The sequence below is a fragment of the Pan paniscus genome, chromosome 19, assembly GCF_029289425.2.
Source record: "Pan paniscus chromosome 19, NHGRI_mPanPan1-v2.0_pri, whole genome shotgun sequence".
NCBI classification, from domain to species: Eukaryota; Metazoa; Chordata; class Mammalia; order Primates; family Hominidae; genus Pan; species Pan paniscus.
In genome coordinates this window covers 14,296,011-14,317,723 of record NC_073268.2, presented here as the reverse complement: position 1 = coordinate 14,317,723, position 21,713 = coordinate 14,296,011, and the positions used below count along the sequence as shown (strand labels likewise).

Genomic DNA, 21,713 nt, shown 5'->3' with positions numbered 1-21,713 from the left:
TTGAGATGGAGTCTCGCTCTGTCACTAGGCTGGAGTGCAGTGGAGTGATCTCAGCTCACTGCAACCTCCGCCTCCCAGGTTCAAGTGATTCTCCTGCCTCAGCCTCCCAAGTAGCTGGGATTACAGGTGCATACCACCATCCCCGTCTTTTTAGTAGAGATGGGGTTTCACCATGTTGGGCAAGCTGGTCTCAAACTCCTGACTTCAAGTGATCCACCGGCCTTGGCCTTCCAAAGTGCTGAGATTACAGGTGTGAGCCACCGTGCCCAGCCCAGAAAAGGTTTTCTTATAAGATGAGACTATTTAGAGATCTGAAAGAAGTAAGGGAGCCAGCGGTGTGGATATCTGTGAGGACAGCATTGCAGGACGAAGGGACAGCATTTGCAAAGGTCCTGAGGTGGGAGCAGGCATGGCGTGTTCCAGGATGAGCAAGGAGGAGCAGTTCAGGTAGAGTGAGTGAGGCAGGGAGAGGTAGGAGGAGAGGACAGAGGTAGCAGGAAGCCAGATCACATTAATATGGTTTGGATTTGTGTCCCCACCCCAAATCTCATGTTGAATTGTAACCACAATGTTGGAGGTGGGGCCCGATGGGAGGTGACTAGATCGTGGGGTGGATCTTTCATGAATGGCTTAGCACCATCTCCTTGGTGCTGCCTCATGACAGAGTTCTCAAGAGCTCTGGTTGTTTAAAAGTGTGTAGCCCAGGCACAGTGGCTCATGCCTGTAATCCCAGCACTTTGGGAGGCCGAGGCAGGCGGATCACAAGGTCAGGAGATCGAGACCATCCTGGCTAACACGGCGAAACCCCGTTTCTAATAAAAATACAAAAAATTAGCTGGGCATGGTGGGGGGCGCCTGTAGTCCCAGCTGCTCAGGAGGCTGAGGCAGAAGAATGGCGTGAACCCAGGAGGCGGAGCTGGCAGTGAGCCGAGATTGCGCCACTGCACTCTAGCCTGGGTGACAGAGCGAGACTCCATCTCAAAAAAAAAAAAAAAAAAAAAACGGAAATAACCTTATTATTAGAAATTATGCTCAAACTTCTCCTACATGTATTTAGCATACTTAGTGAAAGAAAAATGTCTATATTGCTAAAAACTAATTGATCCAGCAACTGAGAGTACACTTTGGATAGATCACTCAATCTCTGTTGTAAATAAAGTTTCCATGCAACCATGGGTCTATTTCTAGGCTCTATTCTACTCTTTTTCTAACCTCATGTCAATAGTTAATGATTACATCAACTATTACAAGTTAGTCATTCTTGAAGTCTAAATAGCAATTTCCCCCGTGTTTTTCCAGAAGTGTCGTAATTATTCTTGGCTTACCTGCTATTCTACCTGAATTTTAGGCTTGTTAACTAAAAATCCTGTTGGGATTTTAATTGGAATTGAATTGAATTTATAGGTTAATTTGAGAGAAATGGATAGTCCTACAATGTGTGGTCTCCCTATCCGTGAACTTGGTATAATCTCTCCATTTATTTAGCTTGTTGTTGTTGTTGTAGCACTTTGGCCTTGGAATTTTTCTTAACAATCTTAATATTCTTTTTCATTTGGTGCTAACTTTGACTATCCTCCACTGCTGCCTGGCAAATTATTACTTAGCCATTAAGTTTTTTTTTTTTTTTTTGGGGGGGACGGAGTCTGGCTCTGTCACCCAGGCTGGAGTGCAGTGGCGCGATCATGGCTCACTGCAAGCTCTGCCACCTCCTCTGTGAAACCTTCCTTCATTACTTAGGCAGAGTTGGTGGATCCTTCTCTTAAGGCCTCACCAACCAGGGTCTTTTGCATACAATTGCAAGAATGGATATTTACTAACAGCTGACTATATGCCAACACACTGAGTTAAGCTCTGACCATGAACTCATATAATCTCCAAAACAGCCGTTTAAAATCAAAGTTGGTGCTATTATCTCCATTTATGACGGGATAAGCTCATAGAGAGCAACTTGTCTGAGGCACACAGCCAGGATGAGCTAGGGCAGTATATAAGCCCAGGCACTCTAGCCTCAGAGTCCATGCTCTGGTGAATCCCTTTGGAAGCAGTTGTATTAAGAACGGAAGTTGTACTTTTACATTGTTGGTGGGAGTGTAAATTAGTTCAACCATTGTGGAAGACACTGTGGCGATTCCTCAAGGATCTAGAACCAGAAATATCATTTGACCCAGCAATTTTATTACTGGGTATATACCCAAAGCATTATAAATCATGCTACTATAAAGATACATGCACACTATTTACAGTAGCAAAGACTTAAAACCAACCCAAATGTCCATCAATGATAGACTGGATGAAGAAAATGTGGCACATACATACCATGGAATACTATGCAGCCATCAAAAATAATGAGGTCATGTCCTTTGCAGGGACATGGATGAAGCTGGAAGCCATCATTCTCAGCAAACTAACACAGGAACAGAAAACCAAACACCACATGTTCTCAGTCATAAGTGGGAGTTGAACAGTGAGAACGCATTGACACAGGGAGGGGAACATCACACACGGGGGCCTGTCAGGGGGTTGGAGGGCAAGGGGAGGGAGAGCATTAGGACAAATACCTAATGCATGTGGGGCTTAAAACCTAGATGTCGGGTTGATATGTGCAGCAAACCACCATGGCACATGTATACCTATGTAACAAACCTGCACGTTCTGCACATGTATCCCAGAACTTAAAGTAAAATTTAAAAAAAAGAAAAGAAAAAAGAACTGAAGTTGTTTACTTGCTCTCATTCATGTATCCCAGAGAAAAAGGTTTGAGTGCACACCCTGGATTAGGCACTGAGAAAGGCACTAACTGGACAGGTGGTGATGAATAAAACAGACAGTAAATAGAAATTACATCATAATAATGTGTCATATATTTTAAAATAGCTACAAGATATTTTAAATGTTCTCACCACAAAGAAATGACAAATATTTGGGCCAGACGCGGTGGCTCATGCCTGTAATCCCAGCACTTTGGGAGACCGAGGTGGGCGGATCACCTGAGGTCAGGAGTTTGAGACCAGCCTGGCTAACATGGTGAAACCCCATTTCTACTAAAAATACAAAAAATTAGCCGGGCGTGGTGGTGCACACCTGTAATCCCAGCTACTTGGGAGGCTGAAGCAGGAGATTCGCTTGAACCTAGGTGGCAGAGGTTGCAGTGAGCCGAGTTCGTGCCACTGCACTCCAGCCTGGGTGACAGGAGCACAACTCTGTCTCAAACAAACAAACAAACAAAAAACAAAAACAAGAGAAATGATAAATATTTGAGTGATAAATATGCTCATTAGCCTGATTTGAACACACCACAATTATACACACATTGAAAAATCACATGGTACCCCGTAAATATAGACAATCATTTGTCAATTAAAAATGAAATAACACTTAAAAAATAAAAAAGTAAAAAGTAAAAATTACACCAATAAATATAAGAGGTACAAATTGTGCTAAGTGCCCTGGGGACAAGAGGAAAGGTGAGAAAACCCAGGGCTATATGCATGAGAGTTACAAAGGGAAAAGGACAGGAGGGAGGCAATTGCAGGAGGGGCTTGGGAGAATGCATGTCCTTGAGCAGGTCACAGGAAGGAACTCATGAGCTTGATTCAGGATGTGTTGAATTTTCGGGCCGAGACACGTCCAGTCTGCGGAAGGCTGGACATCTGGGACTCTGGCATCACGGCTGGGTTGAAGGCAGAGGATGGTAATCACTAAGGAGCCGGCTGTGGTTAAGCCACCAGCATGGATGAGACTCCCCAAAAGGAAGCTGCAGAATGAGAGGCAGGCAGAGGAGAGGAAAGAAGAAAATCACAGAGGTGGGGATGTCTTTGCAGCCGTGTGTCTCCAGTGCCCAAAACAGGGCCTCGCGGAGAAGAGGTGCTCGGCACCTGTCTGTTGCCTGGCGGGCTGAATGAATACATGGGCGACTGTCTCAGTGTCGCCTTAGTTGTGTCCCTTCCTCTCTAGACCTCCGTTTCCGTCTGACCTGGGTCGGGCGGGCAGCTGCGGCTGCTGAGGCTCGGTGGGGCCCCTCCAAGACGCGCGTCCGCATCTGCCCGCCGGGCCTCTGCGGGGTGCAGCGTCCACTGGAGCGCGAAAGCCCCTGGGACAGAGGAGGACAGTGGCCTCGCCTCCCTGTGCGATCGCCCAGGAGCTCCGGGCCGGAGAGTGCGAGCGGGGAAAAGGAGTCCTGCACCTAGAGTGGGGCGGACGTGGCGAGGAAGCCAGGGGGGACCGGGAAGGGAGGCCCGCGGTGCGGAGGGCGCGGGGCGTGGGGGGACACCTCTCGGAGAGACACCGGAGGGGCGGAAGTAAGGAGATGGAAAGGAGAGGGAGATCGGGGAGACAGATCTGAGAGACCCAGAGGCCTGCAGAGAGTTTCATCCAGGACCCTTCAGAGCCCAGGAAAGAGCAGGTGCGGACGCGGGAGGGCGCCTTACGCCAAAGCGGGCAGCACCAGTGACCAAAACACGCCCCGCTTGGCAGCCCCGGGACGCACCTCTGCCTCGGCAGCGCAGGAGAGGCTTGGAGAGCGTGAGATGCTAGGGCCCAGGCTGCCCCTAGAGGGCTGGCCCGAAGCGTTGGAGTCCAAAGAGGCCTCCCACCGCCGCCGGGTGGCAGAATTGGGGGCAGGCGCGTCCCACAGACCCCGAGGGGTGGCCCCGCCCCAGGGCCGCGGGGAGGCGCCCCCGTGCGGGGCGGAGTTGTCACCGCCCCCTCCCCAATCCCCGGGGACTGTGGCCCCTTCTTAAGCCCGCGGCGCCTCTAGCTGCCCCTCACTCGTCTCGCCCGCCAGTCTCCCTCCCGCGCGATGGCCTCGGCGCTGAGCTATGTCTCCAAGTTCAAGTCCTTCGTGATCTTGTTCGTCACCCCGCTCCTGCTGCTGCCACTCGTCATTCTGATGCCCGCCAAGGTCAGTTGCATCTCCAGGCAGCCCTTCGGACACCCGGCGTCCTGTGCCCACTAACGGGCACCGATCCCGGGAGCCCTGAGCTGGAGCGCACGGATTTCGCGGGGAGCACAGCTCTCCCGGGGCGCGCGCACTCAGGAGCTCCAGGTGCCGGATGGGAGGTGCCCTGTAAAGAATCCGAGGGGCATGGCGACCCCAGGGCGCACCACCCTTGGGGTTTACAGATCCCAGGGCGCAAGAGCCGTCCAGGCAAGCACGGAAACCTCGAAGTGAGCACAGATCTCAGCCACACAGATCCCAGCCTTAGGCTCAGCCCCTGGCTCCGAATCGAATCTCCCACAGTGCATAACCCTGTTTCCCCCCAAAATGCCACCTGCGCCAACAGGGAACCTGGGAGCTTGCCTTTCCCTCTCTCTCTGCTGTCTTTTCCCTTCGCCAAAGAAGGCTTCAAGCTGTAGGTGGCTTCTGCCGTCAGGAGGGACCCACAGGAAAAAAATCATCACCCACGTGGAGCCTGCGCTGTCTTTGCCACTCTCTGGCCCTTCCTTGGGCCTTAGTGTCTCTATCTATGATCCACATTCCTTCCAACCTGGAGAGCCACATCTGATTCATAATCCTGCTCCAGGCTGCAGGCAGGTCGGGGTTGGCCTGCTTTGCCTCCTGCCTGCTGGGGCTGTAGCAGGAGGCGGGACACATTCCCAGAGCTCACGCCTTGGGTGGCAGGACCTGGAGTTGCAGGGAAGCTTCCTCCCAGGCCCTAGTCTCCTAATGCTTCTGTGAGGGAGAGAGAGAATGAATGGCCTTGGCCGCAGGGTGGGGGCAGGCTCCACTGGGCTGTGCACAGCCAGTTTGGCAGAGGCCCAAGCCCTTTGAAGCCTTTTGTGGCTGCTGGCTGCTCCTTCCTCGTTCCTTCTTTCAGCCCTTTCACTCTCAGCCCAGACAGGAAACCTCCAGCTCCCCACCTCCCCTCCCCAGGCAGGTTTGGGAAACAGAGGAGCTCTTCAGGGGATGCTCTGGGGGGGAGCTCTAGAGGAAGGGAGTGCACTGGGGTGTCAGGAAGCCAACCTGCAAGAGAACTGGACTTCCACCATTCTGTCATCTGTGTGACTTTAGCCAAGTGCCTGTGCTCTCTGGGCCTTGGTGTTCTCATCTGTACAATGGGGCTAGGTGGTTTGGTTCTGACACTTTAAGGCTTTGGGAATCAAAAGGGATTAACGTTAGTTCCTAGGATGGGGGAGGGGAGACTGGGAGGAGCCCTTGGGTGGGCCTAGCACAGGCCCTGGATGGGTCAAGGACAGCAGATCCAACTGTGGAGGCTGTGCAGTTGCCACACCAACTGTGGGCAGCCACACTTCCTCTGTAGCAAGAAGTCTGGGGTTGTTATTGTCCAGGGGAAGTAGCCAGGCAGGAGAGCTGCGATTTCAGCTCTGCTGGTAGGGAGTGATGTTCCCTGGAATGATTATAGTAGCTTGGCTGACCTTCCTGCCACAGGAGACCCCACTCACACACACACACATACACACTCTCTCTCTCTCACACACACACACTCACAGACACACACAGACACACACACAGACACACACACAACACACACACAAAACACATGCACAAACACACACACACACAAACACACGCACAAAACACACAAAAAACACAAACACACACATACACATACACACACACACACACCCTGAACTGGAAACCCTAACTCAGTGTGTGTGTGTGTGTAAGAGAGAGAGAGATTAAGCTGTCCTTTGAGTGAGGACCAGGGAGGGGAAGAAGAGAACCCAGGGAGAGTCCTTCCAAAGGCTGCCTTCACGAGCTTTCCTTCTGACGGGGTTGGGTGAGGACCCTGGACCTTGTCTTCTTGTTTTTTCCCTTTGTGCCTGTTTTGGTCACCCTGCCTCCACCCTCCATGGCCGCCCCATTGTGCAAGGAAACCCAGAGGGTACACAGCACGGGCAGGGCAGCTGGGAAGCTGGTGAGAAGCTGGGAGGACCTTGGCAGCCTGAGCAACACAGTCCTTGCCAGGAGGTGACTCCCAGGGCACGCCACCCTCTGCCAACACCCAGGCCCCTCTCCTCACCGACTGTCTCCAGTTTTCCTGTCTCCACCTGGATTCCCTCCTGGCCTCATCTCTGCTCCACTCTCTCTATCCTTTCTCTGGGTCTTTTTTTAATTTAAAAAAAATTTAATGAAATAAATGATAGATTTATTGTATCACTTATTTTATTAAAATGTAAAAGGTTTCTTTTTTGCAAATCTGTAAGATATAAAGTAAAAATAAAAGTACCCTCAAATCCCATAAGTTATTCACATTTTGATGAACATCTTTCCAGATGAATCTCTTCTCTCTCTCTCTTCCCAAACACACACACACACACACACACACACACACACAGTAGGTTTTGCCTGCATTTTTCATTAAGTGGTGTGTCAGGACACCCTGCCTTGTTAGTGTTGAACTTTTCTAACATCCGCTTCCCATCCTGCCCTCTCCCTTGACACTGTGGAGGCATTCTAGACTAGGGGGGTCAAGCCTGTTGACTTCAGGGATGAGGCACCTCCTGGGCTTCTAAATAGTGGCGCGGAGGTGAGGGGGCAGTTAACCTTGTGTCTCGTCCTCTTTCCTAGTGGGTCTGCTTGACTCCTCCAGGAACGCACAGTGTACATTGGTGACGCACGCCACCTACTGCTTCTAAGTTTAGAGAATCAAAAGTTACCGAGGACTTTGTGCGCCATATGGGAAGAATGAACACTCTTAAATCCACGATTTGCAGATGAAGACATGAAACAAGAGGGGACAGGGACCAGGATTGGGAGCAGGAGGAGTAATTTATGAGTGACATTGTTTAGAATTGCTATCACTTGATGATAGTAAGAAGCAAACTAATTTTTAGCTAATATTATTGTTTTAAAATTCTCTCCAATGCGCCCTCTCATTGTCTGCCCCTGGAGGGATCATTCTCATGGCCTGCCCAGGGTACACCCCTGACACCAAGCCCCAAAGAAGTTAGTGGCTGCCAAAGGCCAGACAGTGGCTGACAGTGGGCGACAATCATATCTGTCTGGTGTCAAAGCCTGGGCTTCCAGTCACGCTGCTGTTCCGCCTTTAGTTCAGCGGCTGTCAACCAGCATTGATCCTTTCTCCTGCCCTCACCCTGCCCCACAACAGGGGAACTTTGGCAAAGTACAGAGACATTTTTTGCTGTCCCACCTGGAGACAGTCTTACTGGCATCTCATAGGTGGAGGCCAGTGGTGCTCTAAACATCCTGCAGTGACAGCTCCCACAACAAAGCATCATTTAGCCCAAAATGTCAGTGTGCCGAGGCTGAGGGACCCTGCCTCCCAGTAGGGAGGTGCCCTGGGTTGCTCGTGGGATGCTGAAAAAAGATTTATTTTTTTGTGGCTGATAACACAACCCTGACAAAGAATTTCCAAGTCTTCCTGCACTGTTTTGTGCAAATAATACATACGCTCTTCTGGGTGATGAGAAGCAGGGATTGTGTACAGGTGCATCTGTTCTTCAGCAGCATTGTCAGAGTTAAACTCAGATGAATGCTATTGATTCCTTTAATAAACATTTGCAAAGATGGCCGGGCACAGTGGCTCATGCCTGTAATCCCAGCACTTTGGGAGGCCGAGACAGGTGGATCATGAGGCCAGGAGATCAAGACCATCCTGGCCAACATGGTGAAATCCCGTCTCTACTAAAAATACAAAAATTAGCTGGGCGTGGTGGCGCTTGTCTGTAGTCCCAGCTACTCAGGAGACTGAGGCAGGAGAATCGCTTGAACCCGGGAGGTAGAGGCTGCAGTGAGCCAAGATTGCACCACTGCACTCCAGCCTGGGGACAGAGCAAGACTCTGTCTCAAAAATAAGTAAATAAATAAATAAATAAGCAAGAATTTGCAAAGATATCCTAAGTGTTGGGCCTGTTCTGGATGCTGAGGACGGTGATCTACAAATACAGCAGGTTCTTGAATAATGTTGATTCATTCAATATCATTTCATTATAATGTTGATGAGGGAGGGAAAAAAAAGGAAGGATCCCTTGAGCCCAGGAGATGGAGGCTGCAGTGAGCTGTGACTGTGCCACTGCACTCCCACCTGGGCAACAGAGCCAGACCCTGTCTCAAAAAAAAAAGAAAAAGAAAAGAAAAGAGCGAGAGAGAAAGAAAAGAAAATGATTACTGGCTGGGGCCACTGTCTGTGTGGAGTTTCCATATTATCCTCGTGTCCACATGGGTTTTCTTTGGCTAGTATGGTTTCCTTCCACATCCCAAACCTGTGCACGTTAGGTGAATTGGAGTGTCTGTATGGTCCCTGTCTGAGTGAGCGTGGGCGTGTGTGTCAGTGTGCATTCTGCAATGGGATGGCATCTTGTCCAGGGCTGGTTTCCACCTTGTACCCTGAGCTGCCGGGACAGGCTCTGGTCACCCAAGACCCTGACCTGCTGTAACTGGGTAAATAATTATCTAACTTGTTTTCAATGTTTCTTAAGTATATGTATAGCTCACATTCCCTTCAGTGTTTAATATTGGAAGTGTTTTGGTCTTTATTTAAGATCTCCGTGATGTTTTTGTGACCAGAAATATGCTGTAGAAATTTAACTGTTGTTTCTAGCAATTTGCCTATGGGAATATTGGCTTATGTTGTTTCGCTTACACATTGCAATTTCCAAAAACCAATCAATGATGTTAAGTGAGGACTCACTGTACTGTTTGTGCTTTCGAGTCACGCACTGGTTGTGGTGGTAGAAGGACAGTTGAGGAAACAGTGACAACCCCATATGCTAATGGCTGGGGAAGGTACTCAGAGGAAGGGCACAAACCAGACTACAGAGGAGGCGCAGGGAGACATCTAAGAAGGAACTCTGAGGTTGGGCGCGGTGGCTCACGCCTGTAATCCCAGCACTTTAGGGTGCTGAGGTGGGCGGATCATGAGGTCAGGAGTTCGAGATCAGCCTGGCCAATGTAGCAAAACCCCGTCTCTACTAAAAATACAAAAATTAGCAGGGCGTGGTGGCAGGTGCCTGCAATCCCAAGTCCGGAGGTTGAGGCAGGAGAATCGCTTGAACCCGGGAGGTGGAGGTTGCAGTGAGCTGAGATTGTGCCATTGCACTCCAGCCTGGGCAACAGGATCGAAACTCTGTCACAAAAAAAAAAAAAAAAAAAAAAAAAAAAAAGCTGATGAAACATAAAGCAACCTAGGGAGGTGGCTAGTTTTATCACATAATTATTATTATTTTTATTTCAATAGCTTTAGGGGTACACGTAGTTTTCGGTTACATGAATGAATTGTATAGTGGTGAAGTCTGAGATTTTAATCCCTCCCTCCCATCCCACCCTGTCTGCTTCTAAGTCTCCAGTATCCATTCGACCACGCTATATACCTTTGGATACCCATAGCTTAGCTCCCACTTATAAGGGAGAACAGGCAGTATTTGGCTTTCCATTGCTGAGTCACTTCTCTTAGAACAATGGCCTCCTAGGCGGCAAGAGCGACACTCCATCTCAAAAATAAAATAATAATAAAACCAAAAAAAACAGGTATTTTATTCTTCTTTTCCTTCTCCTCTTCCTCCTTTCTTTTCTTCCTTCTCCATCCCCCTTCCTCTCTTTCTTCTATCCCCTCCTCCTCCTTCTCCTCCTTCTCCTTCTTTTTCCTTTTCTTCCTTGTCCTATTCTTGATCTTTTCTTTTGAGAGGCAGCTAATCCAAGGTTTGAGAAGATGAAAGAACGTGCCTAGAACCACACAGCTGGGAAGGAGGGAGGCAGGGAGGAGGGGTGGGAATGGGGCAGGAGTCCTTTGTGAATAGATCCCTGGCCTGACCCGGGAAAGCTGTGCTGACCAGGGCTGGGGAACAAGATGACTTTGAGGGGAATCCCTCTGAGATCAGCACTGTGTCTTGACAATCCATGCCAGCCGCCGTCCGGAGTGTTCTGGGGGTGGGGAGAGGGAGGCGGCCACACGCTGAGGCCTCAGGACTGTCTCTTCAGTTTGTCAGGTGTGCCTACGTCATCATCCTCATGGCCATTTACTGGTGCACAGAAGTCATCCCTCTGGCTGTCACCTCTCTCATGCCTGTCTTGCTTTTCCCACTCTTCCAGATTCTGGACTCCAGGCAGGTGAGCAGACCCAGGGGATCCTGGTGACTTTCTGGTTCTCCCCTTCTCTCTTTCTCTAGTCCCCACTGTGAGTCGCACAGGCCTGGGGGTGACCAGAAAACCCTCATTTGTGGATTCTCCCTGGCAGGGAGACACCACTCGAGCCTGCATCCCCACTCCAAGCTGTCCCTGAAGTCAGCATCTGGGGACTGGGTGGCTCTAGTGTGTGGCAAGGGACAGCCCTGATGAGGCCTTCGTGCCACGCTCCAGGTGTGTGTCCAGTACATGAAGGACACCAACATGCTGTTCCTGGGCGGCCTCATCGTGGCCGTGGCTGTGGAGCGCTGGAACCTGCACAAGAGGATCGCCCTGCGCACGCTCCTCTGGGTGGGGGCCAAGCCTGCACGGTAATTACGCCTTCTCTCTCTTGCCACGTGGCTCTGCATGAGCCCCAGGGCTGGAAGGTGGTGGAGGGTGGCACAGACCAGGCCATCCACTGGTGAGGGCTGGCCATGGGCTTACCTGGACTTGGCTGGGTGGGGTGCATTATAGCTTTAGCAGGAGAGACCAGATGCATGCGTGGTGGTGGCACATGGTGAGCAGCAGTAAGTAAGGGTCCTCGAATCCAGAGGAGGTGGGTCAGCAAGAGTCCTTGCAGGCTTGGAAGGCTTCCTGGGGGAGGCAGCTAGCTGCAGGGTTCCACAGGGAACAAATTGGATAGAGGCTGGATCAAGCTGTGTCTGATGGGATAAGGGAAGCAGGCCAGAAGTGGCTCAACTACCCAGCTCATGGGGAAGCAGAAAGGTCCTCTCTCCAAGCTGGAGCATCTATTCCCACTGCAAAGAAGCTTCTTATCTTCCCCGATATCACTCAGTACCCCAGCTTCTCTCTCCATTTCCAGGATCTCTCCTGCCAATCTAGCTAGCCATTTCCAGCTAAGCCATGGAGTCAATATAATCATAATCATAACCATAATCAATCATGATCATAATGGGTATATTGAGTGTCTACAAGGCCCCAGGCATGATACCAGGAGCTTATGCATTGCCTCATTTAATTCTTACCACAACTCTGAGAGCTGAGTATTCTTCTTACTGCCCACATTCTGTGGATGAGGGATTGGAGGCAGAGAGGGATAAAGTGATTTGCTCATGGACACACGGGGATTGGACCCAGCTTCTCTGATAAGGCCTGTGTCCTCTCTAATCAGAAACTCAGGGCATATCTTCCTTTTGAGACAATGTGTCCCCTCAATGATGGCACATCCTTGGCCCAACCCTCAGGAGTCAGCTGCTGGTCAGTTTATGGTAAATTCCTCCTGAGGCGCCCCTGTGTCAGGGGCTGTGCTAGACCCTGAGCACACACAGACGCTAGCCTGCCCTGCAGGCGACCCATGCCCGGGGCTCCCTTGGTGCCTCAGATTCCCCTGAGCAGGGGACTTTGTGGCTCTCTGATCTGTTACACATCCTGGCATTGATTCCTTCCAGTAATTGGTTTAGCATCAAATCAAAAGCCATCATATTTTCTAGAAATGAGAGACCCCAGGAAAGTGGACCTCAGGGCCCTCAGAATTCTTCTTCTTGGCCCCCTTGAGTGGCCAGCTTGGGTGGGAGGCCACTCCAGTGGGTCTCATTCTGCAGCATGCTGGAGAGCTTCCACTTCCAAACCCAAGTTCATACATGCTTCTGTCTCCTTCCTGCCACCTTGCTCCTCTGAGCATGGTCTCCGGTTGTCCAAGGCACTGCCTGTCCTGGGAGTCACCTATATGTGAGGCACCCTTGGTGCCTTGAGATATCATGTAGAAGCCTTGGTTCTTCTCAGGCAACTCGATTCATGCAAACTCTCCCCCTCCTCCTAGCCTGGGTCCCAGGCTTTGTTTTTATGGATCCATAATGTCTGCCTGGGTGGACAGCAGCTTGGGCCCTGGTGCAGAATAGCTCCTAGGTCCCTTCTTCAGGCTCCTACCCCTGCCCCTGCTCCTACCCCCAGGTGAATTAGGAGCCCTGAGGAGGAGCCTGGCTGCAGCGAGGCCCACACACTGAGAGTAGCCGAGCTCCTTCTGTCCCTAGCCTGGGACAGCTGGGGCATGTAGAGCCACAGAGCAGAGTCAGGCCCTGCCCTGCTCACAGCCCAAGGAGAGAGCAGACATGGAAACAGGTGCTTTGAACCCAGCACAGCGATGATGAGAGTAGGGGAGAGGATTGAGAAGGGTCAGGCCAGCCCCACCTGGTGCACACTGAGAGGGTGGTCCCAGAGGAGGGACATTGTTTGAGCAGGCTCTGAAGGACCATGAGGAGTCTTCCTGATAGACAGCAGAGAAGGAATCAGGGGTTACAAGCAAAGGGAGTGTTTCTTCTGAATACTGTTTGTGTGATAGCTCCACTGCAGCATGGAGGGGTCAAAGTGTATGTGCGGGGCAGAGGGGAGATGGCAGGGTCGGAGTGGCAGCCAGGAGAAGAGTCACACTTTCCCAAGCTCCCTCCCCAGCTCACCCTACCCCTACTCTGCTTAGCCCTTCTGAACTTCTGAGAGGTGCAACAGAGTTTGGGGTTGGGTGGGAATTTCCTAGCCAGAAGTGGGAAGCTGGGGCTGCCTGCACATAGGGGTATTCCAACACACCCTAGGGCAAGCTCATATTGAGTTGGCACCATCTGGATGCCTGGGCTTCCCCTGCTAGATGGTGGGGCAGGGGTGCTCCTTAGAACCACGACTGGATCTGAGGCCTCTTGGTAACCCCAGAAGCAAGCAGAGTAGACATCAGTCATGGGTGTGGGAGAGGCAGGAGGGAGAGAGGAATGGAGGAAGCAAAGAAGGGAAGGAGGGAGGGAGGGGAGGCTCTAAAACTGTCATCCCTATTCCAATATCCAATCTTGAATTGGCCTCAACACCTGTGCATCCCTGCAGGGGTGGACCCAGTCCCCAGCTGCTTCCCAGGGAGTACGGGGGTGGGGTGGGGATTCTCTGGCTTTCCTCCCTGCCCCTCCTCTGCAGGCTGATGCTGGGCTTCATGGGCGTCACAGCCCTCCTGTCCATGTGGATCAGTAACACGGCAACCACGGCCATGATGGTGCCCATCGTGGAGGCCATATTGCAGCAGATGGAAGCCACAAGCGCAGCCACCGAGGCCGGCCTGGAGCTGGTGGACAAGGGCAAGGCCAAGGAGCTGCCAGGTGAGCCCCTGGCCAGGGCACTGCCAGGCCACAACAGCAGCCTTCCCCTCCCTCTGCTGGCAAATGCTTTGGCCACCTCCTTCTCCCTGTCTGCTTCCTGGAGCCCTCCTTTAAACACGCATGGAGAAAAAAAAAATAGAAAATACTGTTGTCATAAGTTTTAGGAAGGGGGTTATTGCATACAATTTAGATCCTTTAATAGAGCTTTGAACAAAGTCCCACCCTCAGTTCCCATCAGTTGCAGAAATCAGTGTGTTCACCTGATTATTCATTTGGGCATCTTTCGAGCACTTAGGGATGCCCCTCACTCCTTGCTACTCCTGCTCATCCTGAAGGAGGCCTTTTCTGACCTCCTAGAGCAGCTCAAATCCTTCCACTCTCTGCTCCTATAGGTCTGGGGCCATGCTGGCTTCCCTACTAGGTGCCAAGCTCAGGGAAGGCAAGTCAGCATCTGCCTTGCCGTCTGCAATGTTCCCTTACCATCCCCAGGCCAGTGCAGTAGACTCAGGGTCTGTGGCTGATGGCCTGATTGCCAGACCCTGGGCAAGGTCCTGGGGCTTACAGAGAGGAATCGGGCACATCCCTGCCAGCAACTCTTATGGAGCCCAGTGGGGCAGCTAAATCAGCAGAGCTGGGATTTCCCAATCCTCGGGTCAGCCTCAGAGTCAGGACCTAGGGCTGGGTGGGCAGCCCCCATGACTGGCTCAGCTAACAGCGCTGTGCCCACCACAGGGAGCCAAGTGATTTTTGAAGGCCCCACTCTGGGGCAGCAGGAGGACCAAGAGCGGAAGAGGCTGTGTAAGGCCATGACCCTGTGCATCTGCTACGCGGCCAGCATCGGGGGCACCGCCACCCTGACCGGGACAGGACCCAACGTGGTGCTCCTGGGCCAGATGAACGAGTGAGTCCTTGGTCACACCTTCTGGGGACAACGAAGTGGGTACCGGGGCTGGAGGGACCTGCCCACCTCTCTCGGCTCCTCTGCAGAGTCCTGGAGCTCGGGGCAGCCAGACCTGGCCTGGGAGCCTAGCAGGGGTGGAAAGATGTGGCCCCATCTAGCCTCTGTGTCCTGGCACCCCTGTGCCCACACAGAAATCTTAGAGAGGATAGGCAGCTGATGCCAGGGGAGCTAACATCCCAGTCTGCTTTCTGCTATGACGCAAGACCCACCACCTCCCCTGGGGTCAGGGACTCTGGCTCACAGAGGGAGTGTGGATTGAACTCTGAGCTAAAGGCATGGCAGATGACAATGTACTTCCAGACGCTGGGTCCTTGGTTGAAACTTGTAGAAAACAGACACCTCTAAAAGACTCCCCACCACTCCCTTGGCTCACTGCCTTTGGTGGCTAATGGTGATGGCCCCATGGCATCCGAGGTCTACAGATGGTATGAAGGGCTGGGGTTGGGTCATTCACTGCCTCACTGCTTCGTTATAGTCCCCTTGTGAGCTATCAGGTGAACCACGGGATGGTTTGGAACTTTCTAGCCGTGGCCACAAAGGGATGCAGGCCATGAGGACCCCAAGAGGGAGAGAAACCTGGGCCCTGCCGCGGGGTAGTCATGGTCTGTTGAGGGTGGCAAGATGCCTGGGGCTTCCAGGCACGTCTGGTACATAAATGTACTAATTGAGGTGTGTACTAATTGCAGTGGGCAGGCACAAAAATAAGGTGATGCCATCCTTTGCAGACAGGAGCCTGGACAGGGGTGGGGAGGGCAGTGGGCGCAGGAGCTGGGAGGTGGAAAGGACGGGTCTGGAGCCTGGCTGGACAGAAACGTGAGGTTCAACAACCCGTTTGTTTTAATTTCGGGAGTGTTTTCTGTAATGATAGCCTTACAGTTCTCCAATAACTTTCTTTGGGAAGAGCAGCCCGTCTGGGCTGAGTGGGGAAAGCTCTGCGCCTGCTTTGACACTCTTGAGCTAAAGGGGGCGCCCCTGGGGCTAGCAGAGCCCCAGGGATGGGAGGCGGGGCCTGCGGCGGAAGTGACCCTCCTCCAGCCTCCGCTCTGGGAAGCTTTTGAGGTTTACTTTGCTAAGTGGGGGAACCATCCTTCGCAGAAACCCACAGGGTGAGATTGCTGAGGTCTCTGCAGATCCCCAAAGATGTCAGCCAAATTACATGCATGTGTATAAAAGGTGTATTTTTCTTTTTTTTCTTTTTGAGACAAGTCTCGCTCTGTCGCCCAAGCTGGAGTGCAGTGGCGTGATGTCCGCTCACTGCAACCTCTGCCTCCTGGGTTCAAGCGATTCTGCTGCTTCAGCCTCCCTATTAGCTGGGATTACAGGCGCCCGCCACCATGCCTGGTTAATTTTTGTATTTTTAGTGGAGACGGGGTTTCACCATGTTGGCCAGGCTAGTCTTAAGCTCCTGACCTTGTGCCCCACCTGCCTCGGCCTCCCAGAGTCCTGGAATTACAGGTGTGAGCCCCTGCGCCCGACCACAAAGTTGTATTTTTCTGGAGGGATGGGCCATAACTTCCATGAGACTCTTAGCAAGGCCTGGACACACAGAAGAGTCAGTGGGTCATTTCTCGGCCTTGTCTTGTGCTGTGGCCAGGTTCTGAGGCTCCCACTCGATTAGGGGACAATGCTTGGCAATGGACTTGGTGGCTAGACCTCAGGAGGATGTGGCCCCCACACAGGCGCGCCTCTCAGGGCCCAGCTGCTGCTCCGTCCCCACGCGCAGGGCCAGGCTGGCTCCCACAGCTCAGCATCTGAGGTGGGGACCGGTGTCTTCTTGTAGGTTGTTTCCTGACAGCAAGGACCTCGTGAACTTTGCCTCCTGGTTTGCATTTGCCTTTCCCAACATGCTGGTGATGCTGCTGTTCGCCTGGCTGTGGCTCCAGTTTGTTTACATGAGATTCAAGTAAGTTTGAGCTGCTCACAGCCTAATTATGCCTAATTATGCCTCAAAGCTGCAGAAGAGCCTTCAGACTCAATAGGCAGGTTTACAAAGTCCTTCGTGTCTGGCCCTGATCTTTCTCCAGCCCTGTCTCCTGCTAGTCTGCCCTCCTGTTCCTTCGAACCCAGGCTGCTCACTGAGCTTTGTGCACACGTGGTCCCCTTTCCCTGGAATGCCATTCTCTACCTTCCCACCTCCTCAGCCTTCAAGGCTAGTTCAAATGCTGCTTCCCTGACTTTTCCCCCACCCCCCATTCCATCTCTGAGCGGCCCCTGGGCATATCACAGGCCTGTCCTTTAGTATCTGCATGTGGCTTCCCGTGACTTTGAATTCCTCCAGAGCCACTCTGATGCTGGGCACCCCGCACAGCTCCCGGCACAGGGAGGAAGAGCAGGCCGGTTAAAGCAATTAAAGATAAGCTGGTCCCGACATGCCAGTTCGACACTGCTGGACAAGCTTCCTCTTGGCTGTGTGGGTCCATCAGGCCAGGTCACAGCAAACCTGTGACTTAGCTCTGAGCTGAGCGCATATGCTCTGTGCCTCAATGCACGGGGAGTTTAAGTCGACTAAAACCAGCAGTGATTATGACCAAATCCATCCAAACCCAGACATTTACTGAATACCTCTGGTGTTCCCAGCAGCGTACAGGTCCTAGAAAGTTTACCTTCCTGTTCTAGCACACAGGCAAGTTCATCAGGGGTCACCTTTGATGGCAGCCAGACTTTGGACAGAAACCATGACCTGTGGCTGACAAATAGCTAAAAAAAAGTTATTGTTTTTCTAAAACACACAAATTTATCTGTGGTGCAAAGGTGATCAGGCCACACCAGGATAGAAAGTACTCAGCTCTGAGTTAAGTGCCTGTGCTCTGTGCCTCCATCCACAGGGAGTTCGAGCCAAGTCAAACCAGGGGAATGTGTGACCAGAGGGAAGAGACTGCAGAGCTCAGAGGCAAAAGTGCCCACGGAAACCTGTGATTTTGTGGGGAAAATAGGGAATTTTCCTAAGTTTTCTTCTGAAGGAGGAACTGTTTTGAAAACTCCCGTTAAAAAGTTGCTATACAGGCCGGGCGCGATGGCTCACACCTGTAATCCCAACATTTTTGGAGGCCGAGGTGGGCAGATCGCCTGAGGTCAGGAGTTTGTAACCAGCCTGGCCAACATGGTGAAACCCCGTCTCTACTAAAAATACAAAAATTAGCCGGGCGTGGTAGCCCACGCCTGAAATCCCAGCACTTTGGGAGGCCAAGGAGGGCAGATCGCCTGAGGTCAGGAGCTCGAGACCAGCCTGGCCAACATGGTGAAACCCCATCTCTACCAAAAATACAAAAGTTAGCCGGGCGTGGTGGCACACGCCTGTAACCCCAGCTACTTGGGAGGCTGAGGGAGGAGAATTGCTTGAAGCCGGGAGGTGGAGGTTGCAGTAAGCCAAGATCATGCCACTGCACTCCAGACTGGGCGACAGAGCAAGACTCCCTCTCAAAAAAAAAAAAAAAAAAAGTTGCTATACACATTCAAAACAATCATAATAATGATAGCAAGAATAACAATATTAATGATCATTGCCCAAACCCCACTCTGTCCTGCCCGTGGACGGGGCAGGGGAAACTGTTTGCATGGCTGCCTGGCCACCCAGCCTGGCTTTGACAGTAGCTCTCTTTGCCCTGCCTCTTGAATCTGCACCAGGGCCAAAGTCCGGTTCATTTGCTCACATCCATCGAACAGGTCTCTCAGGAGATGGTTCTGAACCTGCTGCAGGTGAGCATCTGTGTCTCCTCATGGGGCAACAGAAATAATAATGACCAGCATTTATTCAGTGCTCATCATGTGCCAGACATGATTTCCAGTGCTCTTTTTCTTTCTTTCTTTCCTTTTTTTTCTTTTTCGAGACAGAGTCTTGCTCTGTCACCCAGGCTGGAGTGCAGTGGTGCGATCTCGGCTCGCTGCAACCTCCACCACCTGGGTTCAAGCAATTCCCCCTGCCTCAGCCTCCCAAGTAGCTGGAATTACAGGCACCCACCACCACCATGCCTGGCTAATTTTTGTATTTTTTAGTAGAGATGGGGTTTTGCCATGTTGGCCAGGCTGGTCTTGAACTCCTAACCTCAGGTGATCCGCCCTCCTTGGCCTCCCAAAGTGCTGGCATTACAGATGTGAGCCACCTCGCCTGGCCCAAGCACTCTTAAACTTAATTAATTTTCACAACAACCTGTGAGGTCGGCACTATTATTATTATTCCCAATTTACAGACAAGGCAACTGAGGCATGGAGAGGTGATGTGGTCAACACAGAGCTTTGTAACAGGGAAGTGGGGGACTGAGACTTGAACCCAGGCCCTTTGGCTCCCACTGCGTGGCATCCCCTCTTGGGGAGGCTGAGGGTTGCTACACTTAGTTGCCTCCAGACCTAAGCATGACCAGGTGTCAGAAGCACTAGCTAGGGCCCAGGGCTGCCCTAGAACCCCAAGGCCTACTGAGAAAGAGGAGGGAGATAGCATGGCGCTGGGGCCACAAGGGCACCATCAGCTTCTTGTCTGGCCAGAGGCAGATGTCAGGCCCCTGGAGACTCACAGCCAAGAACCTGAAGCTGAGTCCACCCAGCCTGGCACGGCCTTCATCAACTCTCATTGACTGGCAGGGGAGCCTGAGAGTGTCTGCAGCAGGGGGCTTCTGAGCATGCTCGTGGTGGGGTGCGTGGCTGCAGTCCAGTCCCACCCCTTCCCCTTCCCGACGGGGCACTCTAGTTTGGACGCATGCAGTGTGGCTGGCCGGGGTACCTCACAGGAGCTTTGTTTTGGTTCCAGATCTGGAAGGTGGAGGACAGCTTTTACATTCGGTTTGAGTGGTGGGAACAGTGCTCTGGCCCAGGCCACGTCCTGCCACAAACTAGGACCTGGTGGTCCCTGCCTGCCTTTGTGACCTCATGGACCTCCCCACTTGAGGCCAGGGAGCACCTGTCTCAGCGGCAGGAGGCAGCTCCACTGTCAGCTCTTGCTCTCACTCGAGTTCCTCATCTGAACGATCCTGGAGAACGAGGTTAAGGTCTTGGCCTCTAGCCTAATCCAGGAAAACTATCTTGCTGAAGAGCCTAGTGCAGCCTCCTAGGCTATATCTAGCCAAAGGGGCCAGACCCCACCCCAGGACCCACCCCAGGACCACCAAGAACTACATGGGATATTATTACTGGTTATACCTAACTGTCCCAACCAGGCTCACCTCCTGTAATAGCCATGAGGGTTCTTTGGGACCCCTGCCAGGGCAGAGGCACACAAAACTCAAGGATCTCTCCCTTCTTGTTGGCTCTGCAGCATATTCAGTCCAAGTTCACCATGGTGCATCATGGTGAAGGCTGTTCTGCTGTAGGAGGACTCTGTGGTCCCCACCCCTGACCCTGACCTAGGCCCCTCACAGGCCAACTGGATCCATTTACTTGCATCTCATGCCAGCCTGGTCATCACCAGATGAAATTAACCCAGAGATGAGAGCAAAGCTGCTCAGCACGAGAGACTCTGAAGGCTTGGCGGTACCACTGTGGGGCACTGGCATTGGACGATTGCATACTCCATGCAGCCCCAGAGTCTGCAGCTACTGTGGTGTTGGGGATGAGCTGCCAGCACCAAATGCAGGCTCTGACTCCTGGGCCACTAGTAATACCAAGGTCACCCCTTATCCTGGAACCCTGAAGCCCCTGGCTGAGCCCCAGGGTCTCTAGGACGACAGTTGGCAGCAGAGAGGTGCTTGGTAGAGCACAAACTTTACTAAGCCAAGGGTGTGGCAGCAGAGAGGCCCCGTCTTACACCAGCAGAGCCATCCCTGTGCCGGATGTCTAGAGAGTGTCCCTAGCAGGTGACCCTCAGGATACACGGCCTTGCCCAGCAGGGAGATCCTAGCCAGCCGTGCAGACCTGAGGTCCCATCAGTGTTGCCTCCTTTTCTGACCCCTGAGCACCCCAGAAAGCTGTGACCTGATGTCCTGGTGTCCCCATGTTCCAGGCCAAGCCACCATCACACCAACACTTGGCCCTCACACTCTCCAAGGCTGTTCACATCCAGCACTGGCTTCAGGAATGAGCTCCTATTCCATCAACCCCTGCCCTCCTATGATTATGTCTCATGGCCCCCGGAAGGGCTCTCACGAGGGAGGGCTCTCCAGGACAATACTCTTGGCCTTGCCCACCCCTTCAAACCAACAGTGGCTGGAACTGGAATGTGTGAATGGAATCTTCAGCATACCTTGAGGCCTTAGTCCTCTGCACAGTGGCCCCAGTTATCCCCCCTCCACAGCTGAGCTCCCCTCTACACCTCCTCCAAGAACCTCCTCTCCTCCCTGCCTCCTCATGCCAACACCACCTTAGGGGAGGCCCTACAGGACACCCTGGACAATGGACACTGGTCTCAAGGGGGCCCATCCAGGATGGGGGTGCCATCCTGGGCTGGCTTCCTTCTTGCCCTAGCCATGCTTGCTGCTAACCCCAGGGTCTCCTGGATCCCTAATCCTGCACCTCCAACTCCAGGGAACACAAGGACCCATTCTGCCCCTGACTAGCCCTGTCTGCCAGGGTTCATACTCACTCCCTGCGTCTCCCTGAGCCACCTTGGTGATGGGGGTTGGCATCCCAACAGCATCGAAGGCAGCTC

At 52.4% G+C, this 21,713-nt stretch overlaps 1 protein-coding gene across 1 annotated transcript in view; it reads left to right on the top strand.

Moving 5' to 3' along the window:
* The first annotated feature begins 1,418 nt into the window (after positions 1-1,418).
* Positions 1,419-21,713, top strand: part of SLC13A5 (solute carrier family 13 member 5) — a 32,125-nt gene continuing 11,830 nt past the window's right edge. Inside the window, exons 1-7 of the mRNA XM_008962494.4 lie at positions 1,419-4,402; positions 4,784-4,900; positions 10,901-11,029; positions 11,279-11,415; positions 14,000-14,178; positions 14,911-15,079; positions 16,920-17,042. Coding sequence (XP_008960742.2) covers positions 4,799-4,900; positions 10,901-11,029; positions 11,279-11,415; positions 14,000-14,178; positions 14,911-15,079; positions 16,920-17,042 — 839 coding nt within the window. The 5' untranslated portion in view covers positions 1,419-4,402; positions 4,784-4,798. The remainder of the gene's footprint in view (positions 4,403-4,783; positions 4,901-10,900; positions 11,030-11,278; positions 11,416-13,999; positions 14,179-14,910; positions 15,080-16,919; positions 17,043-21,713) is intronic.